Source organism: Thalassophryne amazonica, chromosome 15 (assembly GCF_902500255.1).
Source record: "Thalassophryne amazonica chromosome 15, fThaAma1.1, whole genome shotgun sequence".
Lineage (NCBI taxonomy): Eukaryota > Metazoa > Chordata > Actinopteri > Batrachoidiformes > Batrachoididae > Thalassophryne > Thalassophryne amazonica.
In genome coordinates this window covers 16,703,558-16,715,998 of record NC_047117.1, presented here as the reverse complement: position 1 = coordinate 16,715,998, position 12,441 = coordinate 16,703,558, and the positions used below count along the sequence as shown (strand labels likewise).

At 41.8% G+C, this 12,441-nt stretch overlaps 1 protein-coding gene across 1 annotated transcript in view; it reads left to right on the top strand.

Moving 5' to 3' along the window:
• The window catches only part of fhdc1 (FH2 domain containing 1), a 30,188-nt gene that overhangs the window by 4,594 nt on the left and 13,153 nt on the right, over nucleotides 1-12,441 (top strand). Inside the window, exons 4-5 of the mRNA XM_034187769.1 lie at nucleotides 2,204-2,346; nucleotides 2,586-2,718. Of these exons, the coding sequence (XP_034043660.1) occupies nucleotides 2,204-2,346; nucleotides 2,586-2,718 (276 nt within the window). The remainder of the gene's footprint in view (nucleotides 1-2,203; nucleotides 2,347-2,585; nucleotides 2,719-12,441) is intronic.

Below are 12,441 nucleotides of genomic sequence, written 5' to 3'. Positions count from 1 at the left end.
ATTTTTCATTTGCATTTATTGTGACTGATGGTGATAATCTATTTTTTTTTTTTTTCAATGATTTTGCACCAGAGAGACAGCTCTAAGGTGCTTCACACATGATTTGAAATGAAAACTGTCTGCATCTGATGAAATGTGGAACTCTTTTGATGTTTTGGGCACAGATCTGTTCCCTTGCCAGAAAACCTCTCACTTCTCTCACAGACAGAGTCTAGTTGTGTTTAGTAGTTCAAGGGTATGTTTTGGGCGTAACATGAAATATTCCGCTGCTACACAAGTCTTAAAGGGAATGACAGATGAAAAATCTGATTTATGTGATTCATGTTAAGAATCTATGCGCCTTACTTGGCACTGAGATTACAAACTGTGCAAATAGATGATTTCACAGTCCTGTAATCTTTTGGTTACAAAAAACAAAACCCTGCACCTCTTGGCCTTTTCTGGAATCAGTTTGAGACCTCTGCTTTAAACAGAGCGCTATAGATCATCATGATAGGGCCCTATGACTTTGTCTTCCATGACCCATTTAAGGCCTAAAAAGCAGTTTTGACATGCACAGCCACAGAATTTGAGGACCAAATTCCAACTCTATTTAAATGTAAGTTTATTCAATTAAATATTTATTTAATCATAAAATCATTAAAAAGAGAGTAAACCATGGCAGCTGTTGTTTTTGCACAGGGTTTATTTCACTTCAGAGCATCAGCATGCGCACGAGTGTGCTGGTTGTTAAAGTGGCATCACGCCATGTGGAGGGACCACTTATAATCTGTAATCTTTTGCAGCAGATGCTGGTTTAAACTGTGAACGGAGACTGTGAAACCTTTGTGAGTAGGTACAGGAAGATTTGCCTGAAGCTAATCCTGGCACCGGACACAGATTGGTAAAGCAGCTCCCGCGGTGACACAGGGAGCAGCGGCGTGCTGCAGGCCAGACACGGATCACTTACATACAAGGAAACAAACGAGCCAACAGTCAAAGCAGCGTTTGGAGCTGCAGTCTCGGAGTGCCCTGTTACCCTGTCCCGTCTCATCCCTCTGAGTGGGTTTAGTTTCAGCGGTTTACTTTTTCTCCCTCTGTATTTTTTAGTAGCAGATCCAGTGTGTGCTTTGTGGTGTGACAGGAAATGTGCTTCTGGAAATGCACAGACATACATCTGCTTGACTGAATTTCTTTTGTGGCCTCTTGCTCAGAGAAAAAAAAAAAAAATCACTTAAATGTGTTAATTCTCTCCAAAAGAACAACTAGCATGTTTCCCGTGGGGATCTGTGGGCTCTACATTGTGTAGTGTGTATGAAATAGGTAGCTGACATTTTTCAAGGGTAGTAATAAATTGTGCAAAGTTTCTATAATGAGTTGGAATGGTGTGTGTGATTCCAGAATGTTTTTAAAACTTTAGACCTCAACAGTTTTTAGAAGAAGAGCTCAACCCTTTTACTCACTCACTCACCCATCTTCAACCGCTTATCCTAGATCGGGTCACAGGGGCAACAGCTCTAGCAGGGGACCCCAGACTTCCCTCTCCCGTACCATCTCTGATCTGGGATCCACCTCTGACTGGTGGATCCCAAGGTTTTCCCAGGCCAGTGTGGAGATATAATCTCTCCACCTAGTCCTGGGTCTTCCCCGGAGTCTCCTCCCAGGTGGACGTCCCTGGAACACCTCCCTAGGAAGGTGCTCAGGTGTCATCCTTACAGATGCCCAAACCAGCTAGCTCCTTTCAGCACGAAGGAGCAGTGGCTCTACTGCAAGCTCCCCACGGATGACGGAACTTCTCACCCTCCAGGATCCTTGTGAGAGTGACGAGCTGGTCAGTTGTTCCACAAGCAGCTCAAACCTTTTATTTCCTGTTAATTATGTAATTTTTAAATGTTTTTAATGGCATTGAGGGCCAGTGACGTCATCACCTCCATGACTGCAAGGCTGCAGACCCTACACCTCAGTACTTTCATTGGCATGTCTGGGGATTTTAACCACATTACCCTTTCATCATCCCTTTCCACTTTCAAGCAGTTTGTGGACCATAAAACAAGAGACAATAAGACTATAGACCTCCTGAATGCTAATGTCAAGGAAGCATACAGTACCACAGCCCTCTCGCCGCTTGGAAAAGTGGAAGTAACCTGGTCTGTGATCACCAGAGTGGTGTGGAGGTAGTCACAGGAGGCAGAAGACAGTCTTTCTGGATGTTTTGAGGAGACAGAGAGGAGCTGAAGAGAGTGCAGCAAGAACTGAGGGAGGTGATCGCAGAGGGGAAGGACAGTTACAGGAGGAAGCTGGAGGGCAAGCTCCAACAGAACAACATGAGGGAGGTGTGGAGTGGGATGAGAACCATCACTGGTCATGGTAAGAAGGCGGACTAGATGGTGGAAGGAGACCTACATGAGGCCAATAAGCTAACCCTGTTTGTCAACAGGTTTGACTACATGGACTCTGCCCACCCTTCCTCCAGCTCCTCTCATTGCTCCCCATCCCCTGTGCACTCAGCTCACACTCCTATTATTATTATTATTATTATTACCTTCTCCCATACACCCTCATTCTTCTCAATGCCTCTGCTTGCTCCTGCCCCCCATCTCAACCAGGGCTCTCTCCATCCCCTCCCTTCACCATCAATATTGAGGATGTGAGAAGAGAATTTGGCCGCCTGTGTCTAGGAAAGGCTGCGGGTCCTGACGGTCTCAGCCGCAGAGTGCTGAAGGGATGTGCTATCCAGCGGTATGGGATTTTCCAGCACATTTTCAACTTGAGCCTGAGCCAGATGGTTGTTCCTGAGCAGAGGAAAACCTCATGCCTGGTTCCTGTGCCCAAGAAGAACCCCAACACACTTAGTGACTTCAGACCTGTGGCCCATCACATGTTATAAAGTCACTGGAGAAGCTTGTCCCGAGGCACCTCCGCACAGTCCTTGAATCATCGCTGAACCCCCTGCATTTCACGTACCAGCCCAACAGGGGAGTGGAGGATGCCATCATCTTCATGCTGCACAGAGCTTACTCTCACCTGGAGGAGGCAGGCAGCACTGTGAGAGTCATGTTCTTTGACTTCTCCAGTGCATTCAACACCATCTGACCTGCCATGCACAGTGATAAGTTACGAGACATGAAAGTGGAGGCTCCACTAGAGGCCTGGGTTACCAACTACCTCACAGGCCGCCCACAGTAAATGAGGTTTTGTAACATTACATTGACAGCATCGTGAGCAGGATGGGGGCACCACAGGGGAGGGTCCTGTCTCCCTTCTTGTTCACACTCTACACCTCAGGCTTCAGGTTCTGGTCACAGTCCTGCCACCTGCAGAAGTTTTCAGATGACTTTGCTATTGTGGGCTGCGTCAGCAGAGACCAGGAGGCTGAGTGCAGGAGTGTGGAGGTAACCACCTGTAGCTGAACATATCTAAGATGAAGGAGCTGGTGGTGGACTTTAGAAGACAGAAGACCTGTCTGAACCCAGTTACCGTCAGTGGAACAGATGTGGACATTGTGGATTACTACAAGTACCTGGGTGTCCACATGGACAACAGACTGGACTGGATTCTAAACACAAATGTTGTGTATAAGTAAAAGGTCAGAGAGCTGATTGTATTTCCTAAGAAGGCTTAGATCTTTCAATGTCTGCAGAAATATGTTGCAGATGTTTTATCACTCGGTGGTCTTGAGCATCATCTTATACGCTGTAGTGTGCTGGGCAGCGGGCTGAAGGCAGCTGACACGAACAAACTCAACAAGCTCATCAGGGGAGCTGGCTCTGCCCTTGATGGTTGAGCTGGAGTCTGTGGTAGAGGTGTCAGAGAGGAGGACGCTGAGGAAGCTGCATCCTGGGAAAACACCTCCCACTCCCTGCATGCCATACTGACGGCCTGTCAATGCACCTTCATTTGTAGACTGAGACCACCGAGGTGCACCACAGAATGCCACAGAAAGTCTTTCCTACTTGTGGCAATCAGGCTGTGTAATTCCTCCCTCTTCTACAGGATGAATACATAATGAAAAAAGAGTTATTCAACTTATGTGCAACATTATACAAATAATGAATGTTTATAAGTTCAATGGTAAGAATATTTCATGAGGTGAAAAATGAAATGTTGCGTTCATCTCGGTTTGCCCTCCATGAATGGATCATTTCATTATTTGTTTTATAAAACGCCTAAAATAGATTCCATTTGATATGTTATCAATTTCTAAACAAGAGAAAAGGGACTTACATTTTGGCGTGCGTCGCTGATCCTTTGACGTCAAGAGATTCCAAACAGTCAAACACAAATTTTAAATAGCAATCCAATCCAAAATTATTCTCAGTCAACTTGCAAAAACAGTCAGATAGTTCAAAAACAATCCTGACAATGTAGTCCATAGCTGATGCTGTGCACTATCAAACATCTTGTGCAATATATCTTCCGTCATGTTGCATAAATCTTTTATAGTTATTGTATTTTATTTTATCATTTTAGGCACTGTTCTAAACTTGCTTTTGGTACTTGTTTTCCAGTTGGCTTTTTTTAACTACTAAAACTTTCTGTACTAACAGAAACAACTAACTGTTGTTTACTGTTTTGGTACTCTGGCAAAATAATTGAAACAAATGATTTTCAAAGTAATAATCTAATCTAGAATGGCATATAGCCAGCTCTGGCCCAGCAGTGCCAGAGGTTTGTGTTTCAATTAGCAACATTGTTGCATGTTGTAGTCCTATTTTTACAAGTAAAGTCAGGGAGAATACACTCGTGCCCTGAGTCACTGCATCCACCACACCACGGGATGACTTTGGGTCCTGTATGGCAACCAGCCATCTGTAGCCATCTGTTTGCCACTGCAAGGTGAAACGGGGGGTCCCCTTGGCCTTCTCCAGCCACTGGGGTCGTCAACAGTGAGGCACCTGTGTGCTGAGTCGTGCACAGAGAAACTCATCAATGCAAGTGAGCCACCACATCCGAGTCCCAGAGTAGCCACTTGTTTGACACAGTCATTCTACTGGTACCCAAGGCTCCTCTCAAGAGAAGCTAGTATCGAAGTTGGCCATTCTAGGGGTACCCAAAGGGGAAAAGCCAGGTACGACCGTCCAAGTCCCTTCATCATGTCCAGAAGGCTGGGGAAGTTTGTTGAGTGGGCATTCTCATTCTGGGTTAGCCAGTACATGGCCCTCAGTGAGGCAGTTGGAGTCCGTGTACATTTTTAAGTCAAGACTTAAAACCTATTTTTATTCTCTTTTTTTATGAGTATTTTTTATTTTATGTTTTATTTGTTTGATTGATTGATTGATTGACTGATTGATCATTTATTTTGAGTTTTACAAAATAAGCATTTCTTTGACATCTACATTTACCCACATTAGGTTGAAAAGAACAGGAGATACAAACATACACGCATACATACCCGCGCACTTAACCCGAAAAGGGGTGGGATGAAGACGAATTTATTTAATCCCACCCCCAAATACCCATATGTTATTACGACTACCGAGTGTGACCAATATTCCTTTTTTATTACTATGTAATTGATATCATATATTAGTGATGAGTATCTATAATAATAGTAATAATAATAATAATAATAAAAATAATGACAATAAGTAATAATGACAATAATTATTGTCAATCAAAAATTTTTTTTTTAAATTTCTATTATTATTACCATTTTTTTTAAATTGCTATTGATATTGCTGGTGTCATTCCTTAACCCATTTTCATATGTCAAATTCCCCTCATTTACTCAGAAAATGACTATTTAAAAGGACTATTCTTGTGTGTGTCGATGGTAATTCTGTCTCTCTCTATATACACGTGTGTGTGTATATATGTGTGTATATATATATGTGTGTATATATATGTGTATATATATATATATACACATCATACATGCAAACATACATACACAAAATACACACATCACCTATACACACATGTATACACATAATACATATACATATATACAATTATGCTACATTCATTTTATTATTTTATTAATTTAATTACCTTAACTTTTTTATTAATTTATCATTATTATTATTATTTTCTTTTTTTTTTTCCCCTTCCCCTCCTTCCCCATTTGTCATGTGTGTGGTGCATTAAAAGATGCAAAGTATTTTGTAAACCTGCGGGTCGCCCCCTGACACCGGTCCACCCTTTGCTGAATGTCCTAGGCTCTGCATTAAAAGACAAGGTTTTGGAGTCTGCTGGCAGAAGGGGGAGACCTTTGAGCAACAGACCCCCACTCGCCGACCCTGATCTGGTGATAATGATGTAAGTGATGTAAGAGGGGGAAACAAGGAGGAAAGAAAAGGAAAAGTCTTTCTATGTATCAATAAACTTACATATGTACATATTTATATAAATGTAAACATAAATATACATATATGTGTGTATATATACATACATACACACCCACATATATATATATATATATATATATATATATATATATATATATATATATATATATATATATATATATATATATATATATATATATATATATATATATATATATATATATATATATATGAGGTCTATTAGACAATAAACCGACCCTTTTTTTTTTTTTTTTTTTTTTAAACTATATGGATTTGAATGACGTGTGATTCCACCAATCATGCTTGAACCCTCGTGCGCATGCGTGAGTTTTTCACGCGTGTCGGTGACGTCATTTCCCTGTGGGCAGGCCTTGAGTGAGATGTGGTCCCGCCCTCTCGGCTGAATTCCTTTGTTTCACACTCTGCTCGAGACGGCGCGTGTTGCTTTATCAAAATTTTTTCTGGATCTGTGAGTAATATCCCAGTGGATACTATTCGAGAAATTAAGATGGTTTTCGGTGAAAAGTTTAACGGCTGATGAGAGATTATGGGGTGTTTCTGTCGCTGTAAGGACTTCCCACAGAGCGGGATGTCCTGCAGCGCTTCCAGGCGCCGTCGTCGGCCTGTTTCGACCTGAAAACATCCTAATTTAAGGCTTAATTCACCCAGGACGTCGTGAGAGAACAGAGAAGATTCAGAAGAGGCCGGACTTTATGCAGACATTCTACTGTTTAAGGACATTTTTTAATGAAAGATGTGCGCGCACTGTCACTGGGAGTTTCATCAGTTGACTTCCTGTTCCGGAGCACAGCGGTGTTCTGCTGTATCTGTTAGCTGTTTGAACTGAGCTGTTTGAGTTCTTTGAATTAACAGTCTTTTTCAAGACTTTTTTACTTTTTTTTTACTTTTCACCGTGCTCCAACGCCTAAGGAAGACCTCTAACGGTCGAAGCATCGCGACGGAGCACTTTTATCAGCTGGCCTTCATCAGCGTTGGCAGGCTAACTAGCTTGCTAACGCTTTCGTTTTTATTTTTGTTTTATTTTTTAGCACTGTTGTCGTGCTGCTCCACAGCTTGCCTAGTGGATTTTTATTTTATTTTAGCACTGTTGTCGTGTGTTACCTGTGCTGCTCCACAGCCTGTTCAGTGGATTTTTATTTTATTTTTTAGCACTGTTGTCGTGCGTTACCTGTGCTGCTCCACAGCCTGTCCAGTGGATTTTTGTTTTGTTTTTTGGCACTGTTGTCGTGCGTTACCTGTGCTGCTCCACAGCCTGTCCAGTGGATTTTTATTTTATTTTTTGGCACTGTTGTCGTGCGTTACCTGCGCTGCTCCACAGCCTGTTCAGTGGATTTTTGTTTTGTTTTTTGGCACTGTTGTCGTGCGTTACCTGTGCTGCTCCACAGCCTGTCCAGTGGATTTTGATTTTTATTTTATTTTTTTTTAGCACTGTTGTCGTGTGTTACCTGTGCTGCTCCACAGCCTGTCTAGTGGATTTTTATTTTATTTTTTACCACTGTTGTCGTGTGTTACCTGTGCTGCTCCGCAGCCTGTCCAGTGGATTTTTATTTTATTATTATTATTTTTATTTTTTTTTAGCACTGTTGTCGTGTGTTACCTGTGCTGCTCCACAGCCTGTTCAGTGGATTTTTATTTTATTTTAGCGCTGTTGTCGTGCGTTACCTGTGCTGCTCCACAGCCTGTTCAGTGGATTTTTATTTTATTTTTTAGCACTGTTGTCGTGCGTTACCTGTGCTGCTCCACAGCCTGTCCAGTGGATTTTTATTTTATTTTTTGGCACTGTTGTCGTGTGTTACCTGTGCTGCTCCACAGCCTGTTCAGTGGATTTTTATTTTATTTTTTGGCACTGTTGTCATGTGTTACCTATGCTGCTCCACAGCCTGTTCAGTGGATTTTTATTTTATTTTTTAGCACTGTTGTCGTGCGTTACCTGTGCTGCTCCACAGCCTGTCCAGTGGATTTTTATTTTATTTTTTGGCACTGTTGTCGTGTGTTACCTGCGCTGCTCCACAGCCTGTCCAGTGGATTTTTATTTTATTTTTTGGCACTGTTGTCGTGTGTTACCTGTGCTGCTCCACAGCCTGTTCAGTGGATTTTTATTTTATTTTTTGGCACTGTTGTCGTGCGTTACCTGTGCTGCTCCACAGCCTGTCCAGTGGATTTTGATTTTGATTTTTTTTTTTTTTAGCACTGTTGTCGTGTGTTACCTGTGCTGCTCCACAGCCTGTTCAGTGGATTTTTATTTTATTTTTTAGCACTGTTGTCATGTGTTACCTGTGCTGCTCCACAGCCTGTCTAGTGGATTTTTATTTTATTTTTTAGCACTGTTGTCGTGTGTTACCTGTGCTGCTCCACAGCCTGTCCAGTGGATTTTGATTTTTATTTTTATTTTTATTTTTATTTTTATTTATTTATTTATTTTTTTTGGCGCTGTTGTCGTGCGTTACCTGTGCTGCTCCACAGCCTGTCTAGTGGATTTTTATTTTGTTTTAGCACTGTTGTCGTGCGTTGCCTGTGCTGCTCCACAGCCTGTCCAGTGGATTTTTATTTTTATTTTATTTTATTTTTTAGCACTGTTGTGCATTACCTGTGCTGCTCCACAGCCTGTCTAGTGGATTTTTATTTTGTTTTAGCACTGTTGTCGTGCGTTACCTGTGCTGCTCCACAGCCTGTCTAGTGGATTTTTATTTTGTTTTAGCACTGTTGTCGTGCGTTGCCTGTGCTGCTCCACAGCCTGTCCTGTGGATTTTTATTTTTATTTTATTTTATTTTTTAGCACTGTTGTTGTGCGTTACCTGTGCTGCTCCACAGCCTGTCTAGTGTCGGATTCCCTGTTTGGGAATCCGCTAGCTTAGCGTAGCTACTAGCTCTTAGCCATTTTAGCATGGCGGCTTCTCCTGTCTCTCCCGTACTTTTCTGCTCTGGGTGTGAAATGTTTAGTTATTCCTCGGCCTCTTTTAGCAGTAACGGTACTTGTAATAAGTGCAGCTTATTCGTAGCTTTGGAGGCCAGGCTGGGCGAATTGGAGGCTCGGCTCCGCACCGTGGAAAATTCTACAGCTAGCCAGGCCCCTGTAGTCGGTGCGGACCAAGGTAGCTTAGCCGCTGTTAGTTCCCCCCTGGCAGACCCCGTGCAGTCGGGAAGGCAGGCTGACTGGGTGACTGTGAGGAGGAAGCGTAGCCCTAAACAGAAGCCCCGTGTACACCGTCAACCCGTTCACATCTCTAACCGTTTTTCCCCACTCGACGATACACTCGCCGAGGATCAAACTCTGGTTATTGGCGACTCTGTTTTGAGAAATGTGAAGTTAGCGACACCAGCAACCATTGTCAATTGTCTTCCGGGGGCCAGAGCAGGCGACATCGAAGGACATTTGAAATTGCTGGCTAAGGCTAAGCGTAAATTTGGTAAGATTGTAATTCACGTCGGCAGTAATGACACTCGGTTACGCCAATCGGAGGTCACTAAAATTAACATTGAATCGGTGTGTAACTTTGCAAAAACAATGTCGGACTCTGTTGTTTTCTCTGGGCCCCTCCCCAATCAGACCGGGAGTGACATGTTTAGCCGCATGTTCTCCTTGAATTGCTGGCTGTCTGAGTGGTGTCCAAAAATGAGGTGGGCTTCATTGATAATTGGCAAAGCTTCTGGGGAAAACCTGGTCTTGTTAGGAGAGACGGCATCCATCCCACTTTAGAGGGAGCAGCTCTCATTTCTAGAAATCTGGCCAATTTTTTGGGATCCTCCAAACTGTGACTGTCTAGCGTTGGGACCAGGAGGCAGAGCTGTGGTCTTATACACCTCTCTGCAGCTTCTCTCCCCCTGCCATCCCCCTATTACCCCATCCCCGTAGAGACGGTGCCTGCTCCCAGACCACCAATAACTAGCAAAAATCTATTTAAGCATAAAAATTCAAAAAGAAAAAATAATATAGCACCTTCAATTGCACCACAGACTAAAACAGTTAAATGTGGTCTATTAAACATTAGGTCTCTTTCTTCTAAGTCCCTGTTGGTAAATGATATAATAATTGATCAACGTATTGATTTATTCTGCCTAACAGAAACTTGGTTACAGCAGGATGAATATGTTAGTTTAAATGAGTCAACACCCCCGAGTCACACTAACTGTCAGAATGCTCGTAGCACAGGCCGGGGCGGAGGATTAGCAGCAATCTTCCATTCCAGCTTATTAATTAATCAAAAACCTAGACAGAGCTTTAATTCATTTGAAAGCTTGTCTCTTAGTCTTGTCCATCCAAATTGGAAGTCCCAAAAACCAGTTTTATTTGTTATTATCTATCGTCCACCTGGTCGTTACTGTGAGTTTCTCTGTGAATTTTCAGACCTTTTGTCTGACTTAGTGCTTAGCTCAGATAAGATAATTATAGTGGGCGATTTTAACATCCACACAGATGCTGAGAATGACAGCCTCAACACTGCATTTAATCTATTATTAGACTCTATCGGCTTTGCTCAAAAAGTAAATGAGTCCACCCACCACTTTAATCATATTTTAGATCTTGTTCTGACTTATGGTATGGAAATAGAAGACTTAACAGTATTCCCTGAAAACTCCCTTTTGTCTGATCATTTTTTAATAACATTTACATTTACCCTGATGGACTACCCTGCAGTGGGGAATAAGTTTCATTACACTAGAAGTCTTTCAGAAAGCGCTGTAACTAGGTTTAAGGATATGATTCCTTCTTTATGTTCTCTAATGTCATATACCAACACAGAGCAGAGTAGCTACCTAAACTCTGTAAGGGAGTTAGAGTATCTTGTCAATAGTTTTACATCCTCATTGAAGACAACTTTGGATGCTGTAGCTCCTCTGAAAAAGAGAGCTTTAAATCAGAAGTGTCTGACTCCGTGGTATAACTCACAAACTCGTAGCTTAAAGCTGATAACCCGTAAGTTGGAGAGGAAATGGCGTCTCACTAATTTAGAAGATCTTCACTTAGCCTGGAAAAAGAGTTTGTTGCTCTATAAGAAAGCCCTTCGTGAAGCTAGGACATCTTTCTACTCATCACTAATTGAAGAAAATAAGAACAACCCCAGGTTTCTTTTCAGCACTGTAGCCAGGCTGACAAAGAGTCAGAGCTCTATTGAGCTGAGTATTCCATTAACTTTAACTAGTAATGACTTCATGACTTTCTTTGCTAACAAAATTTTGACTATTAGAGAAAAAATTACTCATAACCATCCCAAAGATGTATCGTTATCTTTGGCTGCTTTCAGTGATGCCGGTATTTGGTTAGACTCTTTCTCTCCGATTGTTCTGCCTGAGTTATTTTCATTAGTTACTTCATCCAAACCATCAACATGCTTATTAGACCCCATTCCTGCCAGGCTGCTCAAGGAAGTCCTACCATTATTTAATGCTTCAATCTTAAATATGATCAATCTATCTTTGTTAGTTGGTTATGTACCACAGGCCTTAAGGTGGCAGTAATTAAACCATTACTTAAAAAGCCATCACTTGACCCAGCTATCTTAGCTAATTATAGGCCAATCTCCAACCTTCCTTTTCTCTCAAAGATTCTTGAGAGGGTAGTTGTAAAACAGCTAACTGATCACCTGCAGAGGAATGGTCTATTTGAAGAGTTTCAGTCAGGTTTTAGAATTCATCATAGTACAGAAACAGCATTAGTGAAGGTTACAAATGATCTTCTTATGGCTTCGGACAGTGGACTTATCTCTGTGCTTGTTCTGTTGGACCTCAGTGCTGCTTTTGATACTGTTGACCATAAAATTTTATTACAGAGATTAGAGCATGTCATAGGTATTAAAGGCATTGCGCTGCGGTGGTTTGAATCATATTTGTCTAATAGATTACAGTTTGTTCATGTAAATGGGGAATCTTCTTCACAGACTAAAGTTAATTATGGAGTTCCACAAGGTTCTGTGCTAGGACCAATTTTATTCACTTTATACATGCTTCCCTTAGGCAGTATTATTAGACAGTATTGCTTAAATTTTCATTGTTACGCAGATGATACCCAGCTTTATCTATCCATGAAGCCAGAGGATACGCACCAATTAGCTAAACTGCAGGATTGTCTTACAGACATAAAGACATGGATGACCTCTAATTTCCTGCTTTTAAACTCAGATAAAACTGAAGTTAT